At 41.8% G+C, this 24,940-nt stretch overlaps 2 protein-coding genes across 3 annotated transcripts in view; one reads left to right on the forward strand and one right to left on the reverse strand.

Annotated features, from left to right (window-relative positions):
- Positions 1 to 4,866: 4,866 nt before the first annotated feature.
- Positions 4,867 to 15,726, reverse strand: LOC119649717 (ubiquitin carboxyl-terminal hydrolase nonstop). Of its 2 annotated transcripts, XM_038051996.1 has the most exons (6): positions 15,481 to 15,719; positions 14,550 to 15,405; positions 6,596 to 7,108; positions 5,998 to 6,534; positions 5,681 to 5,925; positions 4,867 to 5,621 (listed from the first exon to the last, which is right to left on the reverse strand). In XM_038051996.1, the coding sequence occupies exons 2-6, from the start codon at positions 14,673 to 14,675 to the stop codon at positions 5,579 to 5,581; spliced, it is 1,464 nt and encodes a 487-aa protein (XP_037907924.1). In that variant the 5' UTR covers positions 14,676 to 15,405; positions 15,481 to 15,719; the 3' UTR covers positions 4,867 to 5,578. The 2 variants fall into 2 exon arrangements, with proteins under 2 accessions (XP_037907924.1, XP_037907923.1); XM_038051995.1 differs by having other exon boundaries at positions 5,681 to 6,534; positions 15,481 to 15,726.
- Positions 15,727 to 15,814: 88 nt separating this feature from the next.
- The window catches only part of LOC119649716 (protein argonaute-2-like), a 28,251-nt gene continuing 19,125 nt past the window's right edge, over positions 15,815 to 24,940 (forward strand). The window contains exons 1-2 of the mRNA XM_038051994.1: positions 15,815 to 15,973; positions 16,036 to 16,173. Coding sequence (XP_037907922.1) covers positions 15,961 to 15,973; positions 16,036 to 16,173 — 151 coding nt within the window. The 5' untranslated portion in view covers positions 15,815 to 15,960. The remainder of the gene's footprint in view (positions 15,974 to 16,035; positions 16,174 to 24,940) is intronic.

The following is a 24,940-nucleotide window of genomic DNA, read 5'->3' on the forward strand; positions in this document are numbered from 1 at the left end:
ATTTTCCTCTAAATTACGCGCAATCGTAATCGTAAGATGTAAAGTTATCTATAATAATAATCGTTGGCGCAACAATTCAATTATATCAGGGCCTTGAAGTGTGTTAGAGCATTCAAGGCCGTAACGGTACACTACAGGATTGGAGTACCCTATAGGAGGCAATGTGATCAACATTGCGCTCGCCTGAGATTATTATCCTGATTTGACTCAGGTGCTCATTCCCAGCTGAGTCGATTGGGGTCCGACGTCAAATCACGATACAAATCCCACTGCCACCAGTAGGATTTGAACCACGACCTTCCGTACGACAGCCTTATGCTCTAACCACTCAGCTATCCGCACACAGATTTCATTTAGGAAAGAATTGCTGCGCAAATGACACGATTTCCGCTGTATTTTCCAAATACTTGTGAGTAGGAATTTAAGAATACACTCAAAGTTGGTTGTTGAAGAGCGACTAAAAGGAATAGAAATTGATGTGTTACCAACCTGCGAACAAGTCTGAACGATAGTGGGATTCTGAAGAATACTCCTCTCCCTTTCACAGCACTGTGCCTTTCTTCTCTGGAAAGCCAAGCGGCACCAGACACGATTCTAACGACGGACTGTTGTTGTCGACTTCTGTAAGGCGCGCTCCTTTGACTTGGGAACCTGGATTCAGGTTAAGGAACATCACAATTATGCAGTGTACCAAGAGAAATTTCCGATATAGTGAAAAGTCCTGAGGATTTAACCTAATTACCTACCGTGTAGGTATAACCCCATGGTCCTCGTCGGACTGGCGCAACGATACTAGTTTATATCGAGTGCAGGCTCAGCATTCATATCTATGGATGCGAGGCCTACCTAAAACCTCCGCGCAACTAACGGGCACGGCGCTCGATTTGTACATCGTAACTCTAGCTTTGAGTTCACAAGCAGCTTTCCCCACGATATGGGCACAACCCCCATGAAACTGCGGCAAAAGGACCAAACGCATATAACCGGGCCGAGAACATATTCTCATGGAACATATGTGAGAGAACTTTTGTGGCAAGAGCCACTGAAGATGAGTCACTTGCACACTCCAACGGGTCCTGATATAGTTAGTTATAGTTCAAGAGAAGCTTCCGAAAAATGTTGCGATCGTGGTGGGCGACCTCAATGCCAAGGTGAACTTTGAAAACATCTTGCTCGTACCCACAACAGTGGGTAAAAGTTTGCGTCGGCTGGGTTTCAACTGACCGACAACCAACATCTAATGACCCGACCATATCACGTTCAGCAGTAGATGTAGGAGTTTTCTGTTCATAGGGGTGCAAAGCGCTCAGACTTCAAATTCTATACGGACCACTTTTGCGATCCGGCGGTTGTCCAGCAGCTGGAAAACTTTCTCGCTGCGCAAGTGACACGATAAAGTTCCCGAAGAGCAGGATGAATGATAAAGAGGTAAGAACTCTGTTGATGGCTGTGGAGGAGGTGAGCGTGACGCGTTTGAGCTCGGTTATCTTGAAAAAACGTCTCTTTGAGGCCGATGTAGTACTCAACGTTGAGAAGTGCAAATTCTTACAATCGTAGGTGATATTACTCGGCCACTTCGATACCTCTGAAGGCATCCAATCGGACCTAGTCAAAGTGCAAGCGATTTCGAACCTTACTCTTCCGAAAGCAAAGATCTGGGAAGGTTCTTGGGGATATTAAATTTCTACCGTCGTTTCTTGCCCCAGGCACCTGAGCTTTATAAGCCACTTCCGGCATTCAACACGTGCCTGCAAAAGATAACGTAGTTGCTGATGTTACGTGTTATAGGGGTCATGATCCCCGCAACCGTAGATTTCCCTGAAATTTCGGAGGCGCAGAAGGACGACGCAGTTCTTCAAAGCCTCAGGACCAACTCCAAATACATATTTGGAGAGTTCCCTATCTTCAGCTCAACGTCTAGTAGCAAAAACTCAGACAAGGAACTAAGGCCATATATTCCTATGTTTTCATACGGTAGTATTTCACGCCGTTCATGATCTAGCGGACTCAGACATCCGGACAACGAATCGCTTAGCCACCGCAAAGTATTTCTGGCCGTCCATGAAGAAGGACATTAATTCTTGGGCTAGTGCATCGCCTGCCAGAAATGCACGACTACAAAACGTATGAGGAAAAAGGAAGATGTGTTCTCTCGGTCCAATAAGCGGCTCCACAAAATACATTTCGAAGCAATTGGCCTTTTGCGACACTTGGACGATTTCGCGTATTTCCTTGCAATCATCAATAGGTTCAGGTGGTGACATGAAGCAATACCTCTGGAAGACATTCCTGCACAATCTCGTGTCGAGCTTCTCTGTCGGGAGTGGATTTCACGCTTCAATGCGCCGGCAGTTATAATCACAGATCAGGGAATGCAGTTCGAGTCCTCTTCTTTTTTCGGAATAGGCAAACTCCTCGGCTCCAAAACGTCACCAGACAACCGGTTGGCACAGGATGACAGAGCCCACTATAGTGGCACAAGATGCACCTTGTTGGTGACAACTCCTGCTACTCGTTCTACTTCGCCTCCAAACAGCCAACTGCGAAAAATTTGCTGCACGTCCCGCGGAACCTACGACTCCCCAGCGACCCGGTACAATGAATTGTTGCGTCTGCTTAAGGCTGCAGAGTGGAAGCAGAAGCCCCCCCCCCCCCACCAACCACATGAAAAATATGGCTAATCTGCCCAGGGAGCTCCTGTACAATTGTTTTAATTAGAACGGATCGCCGCACTCAGCTTACGAGGGCCTCTTCGAGGTCCAGGCATGACTTTGTAATGAGGTCGGAGGCATAATCAAGAGTTTCTCTTTGACCCGGCTAAAGCCTTTTTTCCTGAAAAAAGCGCAGCCAGGAAGAGAGGCGGGCAACGTGTCCATTTTTACAGCGCGACTGGTTCCTTGCTGAGAGCCTCTTTTGTTTCAATTGCGGCTGAAGTGCTTTGGCGGAGCAACCAACTCTCGTGATACACGTACGCAATCGTGAACGCTGTGGAAAGAATCGGCCATGACTTTCTGTTCTTCAAAGTCAATCATTTTCCGCAGGGTCAACAGGGAGTGTATCTGACGTGCTCTACGTAGGAAATGCATTCTGGAGAAACTAATACCTATTAGGGTTCGACAAGGAGAAATTTGTAGTTGATACACTCACGAAATTTTGTATCTTGCCGTTTGATGGTTTCAGATAATTTCTGCAGTAATTCATCAAATGACCCAATACTCATTCTCACATAATCGAAAAATACATCCTCGTGAAGAGAGATCCGGAAGATATGAAGAAAAAATAAGAAGATCCCCCCTTTCTAATCCCTTTGAAGAATTGTAGCGATCTTCCACTCAAAAAAGTCATGGCAAAGTCAAAATGGGGCTATTTTCATGTCAAAATGGTTGGGTTTAACTTCGAACTCCAACCGCGCTAGGCTAAAGGAGGGAATGGAGGGGGAGATCCGTTGGAAAATCACGGCGGTTAGCCCACCTTTAAAAGTTATGATATCTAAAATGGTGGAGGAAGTTTGATGTCCTTGTATAATATATCACTAATCAATATATAATAATAATAATCGTTGGCGCAACAATCCATGTTGGATCAGGGCCTTGAAGTGTGTTGGAGCACTTCATTCAAGACCGTAACGGTACACTACAGTATAATGTAGGAGGCAGTGTGGTCAGCATTGCGCTCGCCCGAGTTTATTACCCGGATTTGACTCGTACTCATTCACAGCTGACTCGACTGGTGTCCGACATCAAATCACGATACAAATCCCACTGCCGCCAATGAGATTTGAACCGCGACCTTCCGTACGACAGCCTAGTGCTATAATCAATATAGCACAGGTAAAATAACCTATTCTTTAACAGAAAGCATTTTTGATGTGGCGATGATATATGACGATGGTATCCACTTTATTTGTGAATTGTTCGACATTCCAACCGCCTTATTACGCGACCGGACAAATGTCAGTCATTTCAACCGCGTCTCGCGTCTAGCCGCGGCACCTAATTGCGCCTGGCCGCTGCAGTAATCAATTGCCAATTCAATGGAAGATAATATCCTTCCTCAAACACCTCGGCTACGCTGATGACATCTGTTTGCTCTCTCACCGGGTCATTTACCGTGATGAAGAGTGTACGCTTTCCATTTAATGAAATAGAAACTATTTCCTCGGTGATCTAATCTAACGTCTCACCATAGGGCCAAAGCTCTTACTGTACAAGACAATGATCTTGCCAGTCCTCATGTATTCCTCGGAGACTTAAGTTCTTAGCAAGAAGAATTGCAAACTCTTGGCCGAGTTCAAGAGAAGAATCCTCCGAAGAATTTTTGGCCCCCTACATGAGGATGGACGATTCCGTAGCCTACACAATGACGAAATCTATGAGCGATCCCATGACCGTCCGGTTGTGGATAAAATCCGGCTCAATAGATTACGGTGGTGGTTTAATCCGTATGGATGAGGATGATCCAGCCCGGAAAGTCTATAAGGGCAGACTCTGCCTAAGATGGAGCGATGGCGTAGGTCAGGACGCTAGACAGCTTTTGGGGATATCGGCGCAAAACCGGGATGTCTGGAGTTCCTTATTAAGGCAGGTCTAGACCGGATACCGGTTGTTGCGCCGTTGATGATGATGATAATCTAATCTTAAGCATCACAACTCTTGCTTTACCTGCTGCGAATGGTTTTGTTTGCTCAATTACCATTTAGTAGACTTAGTTTAACTCACTGCATGTGACCAAAACGCCTGAATTTGCCTGGTTTGGACTTATGGAGAATATTTTTCGCTGTAGACGCCAGTTAAGATTTCTAGCACCATGGATGGAGGGAAAGTTGAAAGTCATGGACCCCCTACAAGTGGAAATTACAAGTCACAGTTTTTTTGGTTACCAATATTATTATTTAAACGTAAAAACTAAAACTAGTGGAAAAATTAAAAAACGAGAATCATAATCATAATATTTACAATCATAAAATCAATTATTTAAATGGAATCCTATCATTATCGCCATTTGATGATATTGTCAGTAAAAAAATCATGTGAACTTCATTTGAATTGAACTAAAAGTTGTAAGAGTAAGCAGAAGTAGAATTCGAAACGTACGGTATCGCCTATTAAACAGATAGAAGCGATTTTTCTGCGCACACGTATGCTTGGAATAGCGATGCTTTTGGGATGGGAGATCCGAGAAAAAGATTGAAGGAAAAGGAAAAGAGATATGCCTCCATTAAAAGCGTATAACCGCAAATGTATGCACTACTAAAATAATTCTCATTACAGGAAGGTATATTCATAGAGGTACCATAATGTCGAGTAGATTCTTTGAAATTTCTGTCCTTTTCCAATACGCGTATTTATCAAGTTTAGCTTTTGAATATGGTTTTAAGTAAGAACACAATTGATTTATAGTGTACACAACGATATAGTTGCATGGCTCACAGCTCGACCGCTCGTCCAAGTCATATCTTACGTATGCATTTGCCTGGTGTTGTAGTTGGAAACATCTTAAGTACTTGCAGGTATACTATTTAGCTCCTTGACCTATTCTCCTACGTTAATAATGTTCAGTCATTTTGTTCAAAGCCGGCTTACTCGTATTCAAGCACTTTCTTGTGGTAAAATAGTAAATACCTGAAATCAGAGGAATGCATCGAACACTTGCCGCTGGCGACAGAGAAAACAAAACTTACCCTTCACTATCTAATACTTGTTTAATGGTGGCAGTTGTTATAATGTCATCGTCACATTTTACCCAAATATCCTTTTGATGTCTCACGTAGGCCGTATAGTGACCCTTATCGAGAGTGCCTACGTGATTTACAACGGCATAAAGAGAGTATCGATAATCTCCGTGATTATCCTTTTTTTGCGACATAAATGGTGTCATGTCAAGTTCTGATGGAAAGGATATAAATGTGGAAATTTTCTTATTAATCTGCAAAATATGGTTAGGATACAGTGATAGAGCTCGGGACATTGAATGATCATGTGCATTGGTTTCACTTACGAGGCTAATACGTTCGAACCGCTTCAAATGAAAACTAGCGACGATAGGTAATGTCCGCATCGATAGTTGTTTCGTCGATTCCTGATAGCTTTCACAATTCGAGCATTTAATTTTTACATTGGAACCTAAATGTTCGGCCCGCGTAAACCTTTCCAAGCAATCAATCAAACTCTTTGGTGGGCCACCACCCGGTTGTGCTTCGCCCAAGTCCAGAGAGATATCCCAAAAAGGATCGATCGTAGTTGATACTCCTTGACATTTTTGGCATACAACATCACTTTGTAGTCCTCCCGTGAATATTTGATCTATTATGCAATTGCACTGCGTGTTGGACGTTTCCGTTTTCTGTGCGATTGAATTTTTGTCAGATTCGTTGTTCTGTGAGTTTTCACAGTGACGATGCAAGACATCCAAGGTTGCCATAAAAAATTCATGAGCATCTTGCTGTTCGTAGCCTGCCAAATGCCTTGCGTGATTCCAGATGAGATGAAGCAGACGATGCAGTGACAGTGGCCCGCGAGCTCCAGAATAAAACTCCTTTTTTCATGGAAGAAAAAGAGTTCAATCAAGTCGAAAACCTTCGACAAATAAGATTTACCTGAAATAAACGAGAAACCTCGCAAACTAAACAGTTGATGGATGATTTAATGCTACATTCATGTCGTTCTGAGAGAAAATAATCTCGCAGCAATGGTGTGTGTATCAAGGCCTGGACTATGCAATTCATAAAGCACGTCGAGCCCAGATTAAGTAGACCTCTCAAGCCAATCGATGAACATGGAGTTACATGACGCCTTTTCGGATGCTGTCGCAGCAGATTCATTTCAACCTGCGATGGTATCCATGGACGCCATGACACGCTTTTATTTAAATTCCTAGCCTCTTTTCTTAGATGTTTTTCGGCGATAGCTTGGCACTGCTGATCATAGATAAAATCCTTGCATGAGTTACAGTAAATCATTCCATAGCAAAGTTCTAATGCGATGACATGTTTGCTTGTTTTAAGATGATCGAGAATATGTTGACCTTTACAGCCGAAGTAAATACAATGCAGACAGGAGTAAAGTTGTGGGCCTGAGCCGCCGCATGTGTAACACAAACATGATAAAGCCTGCAGAAAAAAGAGAGAGATGATTAACGTAAGGCAAATTGGAAGAAATGTAATTTAATAATTATTAAAGAAGAACGCCATGGAGTTCTAATGGAGCGATCAAAGGATAGTATACAGTCCCTGGCCATATTATTAGACGCACTGCAGATTCTATGTTTTAAGCTTTAAAATTTATTAATATACTCATTTATGTAATTTCTATGTACAATATACTTAGTTACCTAATTGTTAGCAAAAATAAAACATCATCTTTTTAGAAAAAATATGTATTTATTAACTGCTAAAGAACTTTGAAATGTATGCCATAAAATATTAATATTTTGTTGAGCCACCTTTTGCTATGATAGCTTCAATTCTGCGCGGCATGCTGTCAATGCGAGATTGTACTCTATCCTGCAATTGAGGATGATGGTTCCACACATGGTTTATTTTTTCTAGGAGCTGAGTTTTGGTTGTGATCACCTCTTTAGCCTTCATCAGCTCCCATACATTTCCAATTGGGTTCATATCGGGGCTATTACCCGGCCAAACCAATAGAGGAATATTCTGCTCTCGCAAATAAGTTTTCACAGATCGCACTGTGTGACAGGGAGTCCCATCCTTGCACGAAAATGAATGGCTCGCCATTCGAAAACCACTCTCTGAGCTGCTACTACTACCAATCTTGCCTCATAATGCCTTTTACCACGGACAAACGTCCAGTAAGCTTGCCACTGATAACTGACCAGATCATAGCCTTTGTAGGGTGCTTCACAGTTGGAACAACGCAGTCAGGATTAAATTTTTCTCCAGGACGACGGCGTCCAAATTGAGTTCTATTCTGCAAAATTTTAAATGTGCTTTCATCGCTAAAGCAGACCTATCAAGAATAGAAAAAATAAATATCCCAAGTATCAGTGCTTATCTTTCATTATTTCATAGTAGATGATGCATCTAATATCAACTTACCGATACCCAGAAGATGACATCTTTATCACGCCACTGTGTGGCCCATTTCCGACGCTTGGCCTTCATCGCAGCCATTAACAATGGGCATCTTGGCGGGTCAGCAGGCCTTTAAATGTAAATCCTTTCATTTTCGCAATTACATTAGCATTTTCCAGTTGAGATTTTATCTGTTTTGTGGTAGCACACCTGTTTTCTAGGCAAATTTTCCTTAGCTATCTTTCTGACCTGGTAGTAAAAATGGGTTTCCTACCGCATCTATTCCTTCGTTTCCACTTTCTTCTTTATACGTCGTACGGTGGCTTCAGACACCCTTCGTGATATTTCGCGGTTGGAAAACGTTTTCAGATCAATGAGGGCCTTTACTTCAACTATTTTATTCAGTGACAGGTCGCCTTTTTTGCCCATGGTTAAAATGTTCAAATTTATTATCTATACTTGTTAAATGTCCTGCACACACAATAAACAAACAGTTGCGTAGTATAAAACTGTGAAATAAATTAATGCACCGTATAAAACTACAAAAAAACCCCTCTGTACCTATAGCACTCGAGAATGCAACTGAAACAAATTTATACTTATTTGGGCTCTTGAGCCAAGCCAGGGACTGTAGGTTGTAGGGCGAAAACGTGGATTGGTGCCTACGGCGGAGCATAGAACCTGGGAAACGCCTGCCGAACCAGCACCAACTGCTCTACCCTACCTCCTCTCAGACGTGGTAACCGGTGGGAGCTCTTTGTTAACGAAAAGCCATAGACGGTCCCTCGCGCCTAAAAACTGGACAAATCATACTAAGTGGTCCTCCAGGTAGTCAAGCAAAACCGAATCGTCACTTTCTCGTAGCGAATACTGGCTAACGCCAACGACGGTCGTAGCGAGTAGAACACGTGATATTCTCACCTACCAGCGAGGCGCAACCAACCCCTCCTGGCAATACCCTTTTGCCGCACAACCTAGACAACAGCCTCGGACCCGACGGATTCAGCGGCAACGACTTCAGCAACGAAATATGATCAATGTGCGATTCGCGGTGTTTCTAGCGAAAAGTTTTGAGGAATTAAAACATAACACCGTTTTCTTGGATGGCCAGGTTGTTGATGTTGTATCCTGAAACTCTCCTAAAGTTTTCGCAGAGCTCTGATTCTATTTAGAGTGCGAACATTTTCAGCTTCAGGATACAACATCAACAACCTGGCTATCCAAGAAACGAAATGGCTCGGATGCAAAGTTGATGACATGCATTCGCTAACAGTTTTCACCAGCGGAAAACAATCGGGAAGCAGAGAATTTAGAGTGGCATTTATCGTGGACAACAAATTCAAAGAACGAATCATTGACTTTAAAGCAATAAATGAACGACTGTGTGCAATACGTATCAAAACGGATGTTTTTTTAACGTGTGGCGTGTGGCTGCCAGGCATCAACGGAAGAGAAGACAACCCGGCCAACGACAAATTCCCCTATACCCTGGTCGGTGAACAGGCCTCGCACCCGTACGCACTGTGATCTGAATGCGGAAGTAGCAGTGGATAGGCCACACATTAAGGAAGGGCGTGAATTGTATTGCTGCTACAGTGGAATCCGACGGGTAGGTATTCGCATTTCAGGTAACAGCAAACGATGACGCGTATGTAACCATATATAAATAAAAAATCAAAACTGCTTTTATCGTTACTTATCTCTTCGTTTATGAGGTAAATTTCGAAACATACGCATCATTTACATTCACGTCCCTATAGAGGAGACTAAAGAGTAGGAAAAGGATACTTTCTCCGAAGCAGTGAAAAGAACTGACGAAGCCTGCACCAGGTATGATATCAAATTATATTTGGAGATTTTAACAGCTAAGTAGGGACGGAGACCAATTCAAACTCGACTCGACTCTCATAGTTTGCATAAAATTACCAATGACAACGGACTGCGAATTATTCAACCAATAGTATCACTTCTCGCTAGAAGGTGGCGAACTGCCGTCTTCATATCGACCGTTTTGTATGCTTGACACTACTGAGAAAGTGCTCGAAAAGCTCATCAGACTCACGATTCGCTGAACGATATGTGCTGGCGTACCCTTATTCCCACGGCTTTAGAGCAGAAAGATCCACAGTTGACGCTATCGTGCAAGTCGCGGATGCTGTTCATCGGGCGGAGGCACACAGCCGCCGAGCTTGACGGGAGGTGCTCGGCGTATGCTTGACGTCAGATGGCTTTAATTCTGGAAGATGGGAAGACATTCTAGGCACACTATACAGTACTTTCCAGGCGTCTCTTACGGATATTGAAGGATTATCTGAGGAACCGCTCCTTGCTCTGTGAGACGCGAGAAGGACAGAAGAGGATAAAGGTCTCGTCGGAAGTAGCGCAGGGATCCAGCCTAGGATCAGACCTCTGGAACGTTTCCTATGATAGTCTGCTTAGACTCGACATGTTAGAAGCGTCGGTTATGTAGATGATGTTGCGGCACTTGTTGGCAGATGCACTGTCGAACAGGCGCAAAGCATACTTGGCATCTTGATGCGATGGATAAGCGGATGACTGTCATGGTTTCAACGTACACAGGATATCGAACACTTCTTTTAGGTTAATGACAAGATCGGTACTTTGCTTATCAAGCGTCGAGCCGCAACGGATAGATGGCGAGAATACTTCGAGCAGATTTCAACTGAAAAATTTGCTCATCCTCCACTTCCACAATCATTGCCGACATTTGGAACAATTCCACCTGCCAGCGCAACTGGGTGCTCAGAGGTGGCGGTGAGGAAGACGGGGCAGGAGACGCTGTACTCACTTTGGTTTGTCGGCCGTGATGCAGTAGGTGAATGCTCCAAAGCCCTAATTAGGGCCGAGTAGACCCGAGTCTGACGGGGACTCATCTGAAGTGACAAATTGGTCACGAAAGCTTACCAAGGGTATACTGGTACCATGGGAACCGGAATAGCCCCTGGACTACTTCGGGTGAACTCTCGTTGTATGTGAGTACGGCTCGGTTGTTTGCGGTTGGCCCCCTAGTGGGAGCTTCATGGGGGTTGTGGTTATGCTCAAGCGAGAAGAGACTTTCGGGCCACGGCGTGGTGTTACGTTTCAACACGGGTGCCGTACTCCGTACTGGTGCGTACCAGTATGAATGCTAAGCCATGCACTTGGTATAGACTGATACCGTTGTTGCTGGTCTCGGCGGGGCTCTGATTGTGGTCACAAAATCAATCCGTGTCTTAACAAGACCGTAGGATTAAGTCACAAGATAGATGCTCACGTTAAACCCTCGAGGACTAGAACTATCAGCACAACTGCAGTCGAGGAGGCAATAAAACGATTGAAATCGGGCAAAGCCACAGAACCTGACGACATCGCATCTGAGCTCTGGAAAGCGGAGAGCTGAGACCCAACACTGTGGCTCAGTGAATTCTTTAATTGGGTTATTCAAGAAGGAAGAACACCAACTGACTGGCAAGAGAGTACCACTGTTCCAATATGGAAAAAGAAAGGAAGTCCAGCAGAATGCTCAAATTACTGTCCGATCCGGTTACTTTCCCATATCATGAAGATTTTTGAACGCCTTCTTGACAACCGTACTCGCGAAATCGTTCAAATAACCGTGAATTGGATTTGTCAAGAACTGTGGAACTACGGACGCAATACACGCTTCGCGGTTACTGATGGAGAAACACCGTGAAAAGCATCGTTCTCTTTACATTGCATTTCTGGATCTAGAGAAAGCGTTTGACCGTGAGCCACACGAACTCATTTGATATACTTTACGATAACACTTAGTGCCAGAAGGACTCGTGCGCTGAGTTCAATTGCTCTACCACGATCCGAAAAGTTCGAAGTATGGCGGGTGTATCAAAACCGCTTCGTGTCTCTATTGGTGTTCATCAAGGAAGCGCCCTCTCACCACTCCTCTTTGTTCTTGTTATGGACACCGTCACACGGGATATACAACGTCCAGCGCCCTTCACACTGTTTTATGCAGATGTTTTCCTAACATCTGATAGCAAAAATGATCTCGAGCAACTTGTCCAAAAATGGAATGATTGCCTCTTGCAACACGGTCTCACGTTACGGGGTTGTACCGATCGTGGAAAAGTTGCGAGAGAGGCGTCTTCGATGGTATGGTCACGCAATTCGTGCTAACGCGAATTCCCTTGCCAAGATTGGCAGGCCTAAACAACGGTGCTTGAAACGCTGGATGGGGATTTAAAAGCCTCGAGATTGCACCCAAAGCAGGCATTCGATAGAGCCATATGGCGAAACCGATCACGACGTGCCGACCCCGCACTTGTGAACGGGACAAAGGCTGAAGAAAAAGAAGGACTGATTTGAATCAGCTTAGCAATGTCCTGACCTAGTGAGTCACACGGCGTTCTAGATGAATTTTCCATGGTGGATTTCTTCGGCTACTCAAACCAGTAACGCGAAAGCGAATCTTCTGATCGTACAATTCGACACCCGCAACTGCACCACATTTCACAAGTGATTGCAGTTGCAGCAACGACATATCAGCACACAGTCGAGAAGCAATCTCATTGATTTGAAATAGAATTCTCAGAGTGGCTGGAAATGCATAGATCCTGGGAATATCTGGTCTATGCAAAGGATCTATTCCCGAGAATTATATACACACTCTTTGGAATTCGTCCCAAACCTCAGCGGAAACTTCAACTGGACGGTGAAGGAGAGTGCCTCGGTGAGTACGCAAACTGTTGCCTGCAGTGTGGCGTGATGTTATTGATTCCGCCACCTCTGTCCCTATCGACTCTCGATCACCAATTTCGACGATGAACTCAAGTTGAACACGCTCCCTAATGATGGCCGGAATTGTGTCGCAACGAGTTGTAGAGCGGTACGGGTCTGCGACTTGCTACAGAGTCACGTGCGCGAGTTGCGGGAAACACTTTGTTATTACTATTCTATATAAAATATGCTACCAAATTATATATAACACATAACATAAGGATTAAAAATGCATTTGTTCTTGAACGAAAAACATCTGTAAAAATTTTGAGCAGGTTTCTTTTTTCGGCATTGTATCTAGGGTGGAAAATCACAACAGTTACGACGATGAAATCTGCGCACGGTTGTTGGTTATTGGCTCAAAATGTCTCACCATAGGATCAAAGCTCTTACTATACAAGACAATGATCTTGCCAGTCCTTAAGCTTTCCTCGGGGATTTGGATCCTTAGCTAGAAAAATTGCAAGCTGTTGGCCGCGTTCGAGAGAAGAGTCCTCCGAAAAATGTTTGGCTTCCTTCTTGCGGATCGGCGATTCCGTAGCCTATATAACGGCCAAATTTATGAGCGATACTACGATCGTCTGGTTGTCGATGAAATCCGTCTCAATAGGTTGCGGTGGGTGGGTCACTTAATCCGTATGGATGAGGATGATCCATTTCGGAAGTTATAGACCTTCAATATCTAGGGTAGAAAAAGGAGACCTAGCAGATTCTGCTTCAGATGAAGCGATGACGTAGGCCAGGATGGCACACAGCCTTTAGGAGTGTCGAATTGGTGGACCTCGGCGCAAAACGAGATGTCTGGAGTTCCTTAGTAAGGTAAGCCTAGACCTATAAGCCGCGTTATGAAATTCTCGTATCAATGTAATTTGGGTTAAGTGGCATTTCACAAGAGGCGTTTTTTTACGATCGACGCATCAATAAACGTCTCAAATCCAAAATTTACCGAAGTGCCGTCGTCTCTGTGACAGGCCAACTATAAAAAGTAATGAACGGCGCCTCGCGGTGATGGAGACGAAAATGTTCCGTCGCCCACTGGCTCTATCACGTAATGATCACATACAAAATGAGGTATGCAGTTGCACCGTCCGTAGAGAAATTGTGAGAAAGGCGTCTTTGATGTTAGCGACATGCAATTCGCGCTGATGAAAACTCGTCAAACGTTGCATAGTGATTTGAATCTAGATCAGGCCTTTGACCGACCAAAGTGGTGCAACCGATCAGGATGAACGGAAAAAAAATGTGCATTGTTAAGGGATGACAATGTAAGACACAGACTCAATGGGGATCTAGTAGGATGCCGAAAGAGAATGGCATGCGCTTCGCTTACGAGTCTGTATCAGTGCAGTTCCTATGGCGTCACCACATCAGAAAGGAGAGAACGAATGTAAGGCTGGCAAAAAGGAATCGGCGAAAAATTATTTCAGTCGTAATTACAAATTGAACTGTGGTTTTCTAAAAATTGGACTCGGAGGAGAAAAGAGCAAAGTTCCCAGGCCTTTGTTTAATGTTTATAAAGCGACTGAAAGAATTAATAATAACAAAAGTAACAAGTCGTCCTGAAAAATCAAGCGCCTCAAAGAAAACGCTAATGCTTTAGATATTGGGGTTTTGTACAACTTTTTCAAGGGCACCAAATGTTGAAACTCCGACCTAGACGACAACTGTCACCAGGACTGATCCCTGATCCATTTAACTTTGCGGACTGCAAATCGCGTCCTTACGCTCAATAACACGAGTTTTCTAATCAAAAACCACTCACCTTCCGCCTCCTCGCTTCTTTTGTTACGCACGCAGAGAAGAAAGCGTGCACCACACTAAACGAATCGAAGCCAAACTCCTTCACGTAAGCCGCAAAATGCTGACAGGCCGTGGCAATTTCGCCCATTTTCACAGCCGCCGGATGCCTTCAAATTGCCTGAACTTCGATCCGCACCGTCGCCCTCTAACTTTTAAATGTTGCAGGTGAAATAGCGTCGCGTTCGATTCACCGGGTGTGGGCTCGCCATTCACTTTTCCTTGCTGGTCGTTGAGTTTGTCTCGCCGAACTGGCTGCAGTCAATTTGCTGTGAAATTATATGCCGACGACCGGACAGTCGCACCTAGATCGTGCTCTCGTCGCCGCTGACGACACACAAGATCTGACGCACAAATTGGGTGAAAAAAAGAATATCCAGATATCAAACGGAAGTTAGTGAACTTCTGCGAAAATTGCAGACACACCAGCGTGCAAGGCCGTTAGGTAGGGCCTCGAATTCGAGGAACGGGCAATGAAAATGTCCGCCGGTGACACTTTGACAGCTCGGGCCGTGGTCGCAGCTTTTGTATGGCTTTTATTTTCCACTCCCGGGTTTTGTTTTGACGTCGCCTACTACCGCTGCGGCAGCCAGTGCGGCTCGTGATTTGCGTGCATGTGTTTGTGTCGCCGTTCGCCCAGAGTCAGCTCACATTCGTAGCACTTCGGCGAAGTTCGACGCTTTTGTTGTTATTTTTGTTTACATTCCAATCAGCTGATGTCGACTAGATGAGCTGATTAGGGAAGTTGTCATGATTCGGAGACTTGTGGTCGTGTTCGCAGGAATCAGGTGAATCGCATTCCTGTTTTGGGCAGGTAGCCTCTGCATAATATCAAGAGGAGGAAATGTCTTCATCGTATCTCTTCTTCTATGTGTAATATTCACCTGCGTCCTTACCTTGAAAGGCGATTTGTAATTCACTAAGACGCCCGTAGATAGAGCAGTCTGGTTTCCGGCCAAGTCACAATTCACTTACCACCTACCATCCAACTTTTTTAGGAACAGAGATCTGTGACGCGCTAATGCAGCTTGGTTGTAAACCTGGAACTCCACCCACAAATATCAGAATCTCTTATTATTCTTGTAACCGTTTCTGCAACACAAGTCAGCAGCTCGAGTTTCCTCGCTTTCCAACTTAACTAGATATTTCGTCTGCTAACTTCTTTAAGCGACACCCATTCAAGTCCAAATTACACATTGAACGCTCTTCAGGGTTGAGTGGGATTCTAGTGTTGTTTGCAATCTTTTTACTAAACTACCGACTTCAATTCGGGGATCTCAGTTCGCTGTGTCAATTGTGTGAGGTTGTGTTGGAATTATCTTAGGAATTTTTCTGGAAGACAATTTATTGTGCGTAGAGAGCTTAATCCTATTAAAATGGGCAAAGGAAGTAAGATTCTAATTTTCGTGCGTTTGGTTTCGTTCCTAATGAAGATATTTTATATATTGCAGAAAATAAAGGCAAAGGGAAGAAGCAAGAAGACCAGGGGGCGGGCGCAGGAGGAGGAGGGGGGCGTCCGCCAACGCAGCCCGAGCAAAAGCAGGATGAGAAACCACCGAAAAAACATGACGCGACGCGACCAGTGCCAGGTAAGTACGAAATTAACATTTTCCTCTGCGAGTGGAAAAACATGGCGGCTCTCAAAACCATAGGCGAAGAATCGCCGTCTTCTGATTGTCAGTGCCTTGTTCCCCATTGCTAGTGTACTTTCCGTGACAAACTATACTGCCGGGGGCAGGGCCAATCACCAATCATAGGGCGAAGATGCTTTCATCGTGAGAGTTGCTATCCAGTGGCCACCCGCGGTTGCGCCACTTGTGAAATGAGTTTTCGGGGAAGTACCCAATACGCCAGATTTCTAGATGTTTCTTGGACTAGACGAGGTCATATCAATGCGAAACGTCAAATTGATGATGACGTCACAGACTGATATAATGGGTAGTGAAATTTAATGGATATCTTGTATCTCTGGAACTAGTATGGCTAAAGATGGGTGATTACGGTCTCCGTGGCCCCGCAATTTGATGATGGATTCTGGTACAATGGCCTAAAATAAGACTAAAACAACTCGGGAAACCGGAAGCTTGACGCTTCAAGTATAAAATGTTTTGTGTTTCCCTATGTGAGCAGCATAACGCAGTTCTCCATTGGCTGACAGCATTGATTCGAGATATTTAAATTGCTCAGTGCTGTCAGCTTCAGTAACATGTCCAGAACAGCGAATTAAATACGAGGGGGAACGAAAAAAACGGGAATTTCTATTGAAATATTGGCACAGAATCTATTTAATGAAAACACAATTGTTCTTTCTTTCTATTATTAATTTCATTAATCTTCACTACTAAGCAAGGAGTGACTTACTTACTTCAGAAAGGTCTATCGAAGACTAAACTTATTGAACAAAACTAGCAGATATGTAACTATATGTACCACAAGCATTTATCTAACTCATTTTACATGCACACTTGTATAAACAGTAAAAGAATGAGTTCCGGACTTTATCTCTTTTCTAAGAAAAGGTTTATTAGGGTACAGTAATAAAAGTAGAAAAGAATTAGTTTTTGTTGAAATGTAAATGATAATATTTCAACACTGCCCCTCAAAAACTAATCGTGTGAAATGTAATGTTTTAAATTCTAAGAATTTGTCATATCAAAAATGCTAGAGTCACTCCTTTGTATGTTCGTTCTGGGAAAATTACAAAATACCTGTAGTCCAACATTTGTTGCAAGGATTAGGAAAACCCAGTCAAAACCTAATCAGACCACTCACTTAAAGTACCTTATATTACTCCAAGCCGATCGCTGTTCTGAGCTCCTTAAACTTGATTGCTGATACGGGCTTCGTTAGAATATCTGCCTGCTGATTATCTGTTGAAATATAACTAACTTTGATTATTTTTCTTTCTATTTGTTCCCTAGAAAAATGATACTTAATATTAATGTGTTTCGATCTCTTGTGATTGGTCGGATTATTTGCTATGCTGATACAATTAACATTATCTTCATATATTATAATTGGTTCTGGGATATGGAGATTGATACTTTTTGATAAAGATTTCAACCATAATGCTTCTCTAACTGCTTCGAATAAAGCCATATACTCTGCTTCTGTAGAAGAAGCTGCTACTGATTTTTGTCTTCTAGTATTCCACGCTATTGTACAATTTTCAAATAATTTGAATAGATATCCAGTGGTACTTTTTCTATCTGTATTAGCATCTCCACCCCAATCAGAATCTACAAACCCTATTAATATATTAGTATAATTGTTTCTTGTATATGTTAATTTAATGTTAGTGGACCCTCTTAAATATCTTAATACTCTCTTCAAATATTTCCACAACTCTTGATTATTGTTATTCATGTATCTGCTCAAAATATTAACAGCTACACTCAAGTCAGGTCGTGTACATACCATTACATACATTAAGCATCCAATTAGATTTCTAGAAGGTGCATTGTAGTTCTCTTCTAAACTAAGAGCTTCATAGTTTAATTTACTTTCGAGTGGAGTGGAAACCGCTTTACAATCTTGCATATTAAATTTCTTCAGAATTGTTTCTATATATGCACTCTGATCTAAAGTAATTTCTTCACCATTCCCAGTAACTTTTATTCCCAAAAATAACTTTATTTCTTTCAAATCAACCATTGAGAATCTATTCATCAAATAAGTTTTAAAATTATTTAATGTATCAATATCAGCAGTCACAATCACAAGATCGTCAACATACAGTACTACATATATATTTTTCGAAATATCTTTTCTGTCTAAAATATAAATACACCTATCAACAGGTGAACTACGAAAACCTCTATCTTTTAAAGCAAGATCGAACTCTTCAAACCAGCTTCTTGCTGCTTGTTTCAAACCGTATAGGGATTTATTCAGTTTACAAACTAAATTCTCTTTACATGATATTCCTTGTGGAACTTTCATATAAATTTCTTCTTTTAATTTGCCATTTAAGAAGGCTGTCTTTACATCCATATGATGAATTAGTAGATTAAATTGATTGGCGAATGCAATCATGAATCGGAAACTAGAAATTCTTGCAACAGGTGCGAAGGTTTCATTATAATCTACCAAGTATTGCTGACTAAAACCTTTTGCAACAAGGCGTGCTTTATATTTTAATGGATTTCCAAATTCGTCATTTTTTATTGTAAAAACCCATTTACAATCAACAATATTTTTATTTTCTGGTCTTGGTACTAAAGTCCAAGTTTTATTAATTGAAAGATAATTTAGTTCTTCCCTTATTGCTTCTTCCCATTTATCTTTATCATCACTATCTTTAATTTGATTATATGAAGTTGGAATTTTGCAAATTATTGATTGAGCGCATAAAATATGATCATCATTTATATTATCTTCATTATAATTTACCAATGGCTTACACTTAATTCGATCACTTCTCCTTGGTTCATTAGGAATTTTTTTATCACTATCAGATGAATGCGGACTATTATTCTCTTTTACAGAAGTTTCATTTTCATTTTTTTCACTCATGGGATCTGTCACATCTGATTTACTATTATCAGATTTTTCACGGTCAACTACTGATTTTGACTGAATACCAGCGGAATCAGTTTCTACTTGCACATTATTTTTATCTGATATATTTTCAGATACTTGACCTTCTACTGATTTTGACTTTTTGTCAGAAACATCAGTTTTATCTTCAGAGTTTCTTTTATTAATTCCTTCACATTTCGCAATAGGTCTTGATCTTATAAAATCAAGTTCATCAACAATTACATCTCTTACTATTGCATACTTTTCTCTTTCAACATCCCATACTTTGTAACCATTTGGCTCGTATCCAACTAATATTCCCTTCCAAGACTTATCATCAAACTTTGTTCTACTGTTTTTGTTATGTACAAAAACAGTAGAACCAAATATCTTCAAATATTTTATTTGTGGCTTTTTACCATGCCACATTTCATATGGTGTCTTGGTTTGTTTTAGGGCTCTAGTTGGAGTGATATTTATTAAATAGGTAGCAGTGAGAACTGCATCACCCCAGAAAATTTTATCCATACAAGCACTAATTATCATGGATCGAGCCTTTTCGGTTAACGTTCTTACCATTCGTTCCGAAACACCATTCAACTGTGGCGTTCGCGGAACTGTCAAATGATAAGTAATACCTTTTTCACAACAATAGTCCTTCATTTCATTTGATAGATATTCTCCTCCATTATCACTATATAAATTTACTACTTTTAAATCAAAATGTGCTTCACTTTTTGCCACAAAGTCTTTAAAAACCAGGAAAACGTCGGATTTATGTGCAATCGTGTATGACACACAATAATGTGTATATTCATCAACAAATAACACAAAATAATTTTTGTTGTTTATAGCCGTAGGAGATATTGGACCGCAAACATCAGAATGAATAATAAACAATGGTCTTTTTACATGACTTTTATCCTTTTCTTTATTAAATGGTAGCTTGGCTTGCTTACCTTTAATGCAAGCTTCACACAAGTCATCACTAGGATTTATGTTACAAATTTGATCTAAATCATAAATCATTTGTTTATTTTTCAATTCTATAAACTTTTGTTTGCCTATATGTCCTAATCGTTGATGCCACAGGTTATAATTGACTTTCGTAACATTGAAAGCGCGATCAATATTTTCTGTCTTACAAATTCCAACTTTAAAATTCAATTTCAAAATACTGTTAAAATGCTCACCTGTCATCAAGGTCTTACCACCTTTTTGAACAACGACACCACGTTCATTAAAAATTATCGTCATTCCAGCTGCTTGCATTTTTGTTACAGATAATAGATTGTATGGAACTTCCGGGCAGTACAAAACATCCTTTAATTCTCCTTGTATCCCTATTTTGCTGATTACGTTCAGTTTGCCTCTTTTAGCTGCTGTTATAAATGATCCAGTCTTTGCCACAGATAATTTCAACGGATGTTGAAGATGCTCAAAGTCTTTTGCTAAATCTTCTCTATTTATTATGTGGTCGGATGCACCAGAATCGATGACAAATTCTATTTCATTCTTCACGTGGTCACTCTCATAATTATCACCAATCATAAATGCGAATCCCGAAGCGTAAGCATTCTTTGCTGATGATTCACTTTTCTTATCCATAGTTTCATTCTTTTTATCGAACTTCGATTTAGAGTTTTTATAATAATAGCAGTCCTTTTTGATGTGCCCTTTCCTTCCACAATGGTGACATTCAAATTTTCTTGTATTTTTAGGGAATTTTAATTTATTAATTTTATTATTATGTCTGTTAAAGTCGCTTTTATTCATAGCACCTTTTTGCTTAAATTTCTTTTTATTGTATGACACATTTTCAACATGGAGCACTTGTTCACATAAATTTCGTCCCTCATTCGTTAATTTAACTTCATGGTCCAACAGTCGTGTTTTAACGAAAGCTAGACTTAAGCTATCATCTGATAATGTCTCTATTGCAGTTATCACACCATCATACGAATTCGGTAACGACAACAGCAAATGTGCAACTTTATCAGTTTCATCTAATTTTGCGCCAGCCGCCAACATGTCGCGAATAATGTCGTCGAAATTAGTGAAATGTTTTATCAGTTTTGTATCACCTTGCAACTTTAAAGAGAGTAACTTCTTTCTTAAAGCCAATTGGGTTGCGACACTTTTTCGTTCGTATATTGCATCCAAGTCACTTATTATTTCTTTTGTCGTATGTACTTCATTTGCAAAACTCAAAAAGGAATCACTTAAATATTCTACTATTACACTTTTTGCAGTCCTTTCTGCAATTTTCCACTCTTCGGTTATTTCATCTGGAACTTCACTGTCTACAACTTGCACAACATTTAATTCGGTTAATAAGGCGCGAATTCGAAATTTCCAGACACTATATTTTTCACCGTCAAAGGGTTTAATGTTTCTTTTCGCACTAACACGATCCATAACTACCTATATGTTATTGTTTTTCAATTTTCACAGAATCCACTATTCTTCACTGTCTTTGTATTGTTCAAAATTACTTTTCAAAACCGAAACTAATTCACAACGTGTACTGGGCCCATAACCTATTGAAATATTGGCACAGAATCTATTTAATGAAAACACAATTGTTCTTTCTTTCTATTATTAATTTTATTAATCTTCACTACTAAGCAAGGAGTGACTTACTTACTTCAGAAAGGTCTATCGAAGACTAAACTTATTGAACAAAACTAGCAGATATGTAACTATATGTACCACAAGCATTTATCTAACTCATTTTACATGCACACTTGTATAAACAGTAAAAGAATGAGTTCCGGACTTTATCTCTTTTCTAAGAAAAGGTTTATTAGGGTACAGTAATAAAAGTAGAAAAGAATTAGTTTTTGTTGAAATGTAAATGATAATATTTCAACAATTTCGTCATAACTTCCTTATTTCTCAATATTTTTACACCAAATTTTGATCAACTTGAAAGTATTCGCCATTGACCACAACGCACTTCTCTAAACGATCCATTGTTCAAAACATTTCCTTTAAGCCTTCTAGCGATTTTTGTTTCACCTCCTCCACAGTGGCAAAACGCTTTCCTTTCATATTCCTTTTGAGTCCGGGGAACAAAAAGAAGTCACAGGGGGCTAGATCCGGTGAGTATCGGTGTCCTGGCGTTGGTTGTTGGTCGAAAATTGCTTCACGGAAAGGGCGGTGTGGACGTTTTCTTCCGGACACTCTCCCTTAATCTTTTCAAAACTTCCAAGTAGAACTTCTGGTTGACAGTTTGACCCGGGGAACGAACTTTGCGTGCACTAGACCTCTGCAATCGAAGAAAAAAAATGAGCATTGTCTGGATGTTTGACTTCACTTGGCGAGCTTTTTTGGGGCGAGGAGAGTCAGCTGTCTTCAACTGGCTTGATTGCTGCTTTGTTTCGGGGTATCACCAGTAATCACCTTGGACAAAATTTCAGGGTCCTCTTCGAGCTGATTTTGAAGCTCACGACATGCCTGAAGTCGACGCTTCCTTTGCTCGTTTGTGAGAAGGCGCGGGACGAATCTTGCTGCAACCCTTCTCATGTGCAAATCTCTGAATTGAACTCCATTACATTCCCGACATCTCACAGCGTTGATCAATATTTCGGCGACGGTCTTTACGAACGAGGGCATTGATTTTGTCGACGTTTTCATCAGTTATTGACGTTGAGGGGCGTCCTGAACCAAGTTGGTCTTCAATAGACATTTCTCTTAAAACGTGAAAACCAATCGTAAACTCTGGTTTTACTCAAGGCAGTATTCCCATAAGCAGTCTTAAGCATTACAATGGTGTCCGCGGCCGATTTCCCCAACAGGAAACAAAATTTCACTGCCGCGCGTTATTCTCGACAATCTGCCATTACGTTTTCAACGAAATGTAAAAATTTGTTTTACTAAAAAAAATATCACAGGCGAACCGATGCACTCACAGCGACACAACTTCGCACACTGACGCAGGTGGCGTAAAACTAACGGACATGTGGTCAAACAATAGGTTCCCCCACTCTCCCTCCCCACCACAGCGTAATTTCCGGAACTTATGGGTCCCCCCTCGTATCTCCTGTCAATGTTATCAGCGAATGGAGAACTGCGTTTTGAAGTTGCTTCATGCATTAAGGGGGACATCCCGTGTGAAGGCCGTTTTTTTGAAAAATTATTTTGGAGGACTGGATAAAGATTGAAACGTGATTTTTTCACCATATGTTTATTGATATCTCTAGTATATGTGATAAATTTAGCTTGATATCGTAGCTAGTTTTCGGAATACGTGTCAACGTATGCACCCATCTCCAAAAAAAAGATGTTTTTATGCTGCCACGCTGGAGGGCGCTGTGTTCATCTAAGGAAAAAAAACTAAACGGCATTTTAATGTGGACAATATTCCACGGTCCGCAAACTAGGATAGTTAGAAAATATTAAAAGGTAAATTTTTGGTGGGCTTTTAAACTTAATTTTTTGGAATTTGGTGTTTTTTACGGCTTTTTTTATGAATAAAAAAAAAACGACCCGTCTGATTGCAATTATCCTAGTTTGCGGACCGTAGAAATATGTATTAAAGAAGTTGTGAAAATTTCAAAGAATTTGGTTGGATAGATTTTGAGCTATGGTGGCAGCCGATTTTTAAGATGCAGTTTCGAGAAAAACACATTTGAAAATTTAAATGTGATTATCAACAGTAAAATTTTAACTTATTAATCTGGTATACCTGGTCCATAGAGAGCCCCCTCCGTTTCTTCAAAAAAGTCTTGTAAGGCCGATTGTTGCCCTCTGGTTTCAATTTTGGCTCTTTTAGCGAGGTCAGTCGATCGTTGTTCGGACCGCCAAATTCGCGCTTCGTTACGGCGGTCGACATTTTTTTTTTTTTTTGGAGTAGGGTAGGTGAATGCGTTTACACACAGAGTGTTGGACTTCCGCAACAGCACGCTGGCGGACTACCAACTAAACACCTCCCTGTCATCAGAGAACTAACCTGGAACCGTTTAACACATTACTTCGGGCTAGCCCTCCCGCTCTCCCGGCTTTGGGAGCCCTCAAGTCAGGGAATTCCTTTCACCAACGGGAGGGGAGGGGAGGAAGGGAGTTGTTGTTAGTTCAGAGAACCCCTTACCGTCCGATCTCTCCGACGGTCGAGTTCAATCTTCTTTGTAATAAGAAGAGCCCAAACATAATGCGCAATACAATTCCAGCTGCCAGCGCTCTTCAGCATCTCTCTGACAATGTTGTCTGGAGAGAGCTCCCCTGCGTCTGCATAAAGCTGCTGGCGGAGGCCGTCCCGCCTCTCGCAAGAGAAAAAGGTGTGTTCAGCATCATCCGCCACTCCATTGCAGAACACACAATCAGGAGATCGCGCCTTCCCAATCCTGGGCAGGTAAGACTGAAAACCTCCATGCCCACTTAGAAGTTGGGTAAGGAAGTAATCAATATCACCATGCGTTCTGTTCAACCATGGGTCTAATTTGTCGATAAGCCGCGCAGTCCCCTTGCCCCTTGGCTCATTTTGCCAAGAAATTTGCCACTTGCTAAGGGTGCGTTGACGTTCTTCTCGGGCAACCACTTCTCTTAAGTTTTCGCCTTACGGCGATAGATAGCTTTGCGCTCCTTGGCAAGGAGGGCAACGGGGATCACTCCCGTAATCACCATCACAGCCGGTTCGGAGACGATGCGATAAGGAGACGCCACTCGCAAAGCTCCCCGCCTCTGCACTTGAGCGAGGCGTTTACGATGCACCTCCTTGTCAAGGGCATCAGCGCATACCTCCGCACCATAGAGAAGAACGGACTGCGTTGCTCGCATGAGGAGACGATCTCCTAGTTGATATAGGGCCTCCAACATTCGCCATTAGCCGACTCA

The sequence above is a fragment of the Hermetia illucens genome, chromosome 2 (genome assembly GCF_905115235.1).
Source record: "Hermetia illucens chromosome 2, iHerIll2.2.curated.20191125, whole genome shotgun sequence".
Classification (NCBI taxonomy): Eukaryota; Metazoa; Arthropoda; class Insecta; order Diptera; family Stratiomyidae; genus Hermetia; species Hermetia illucens.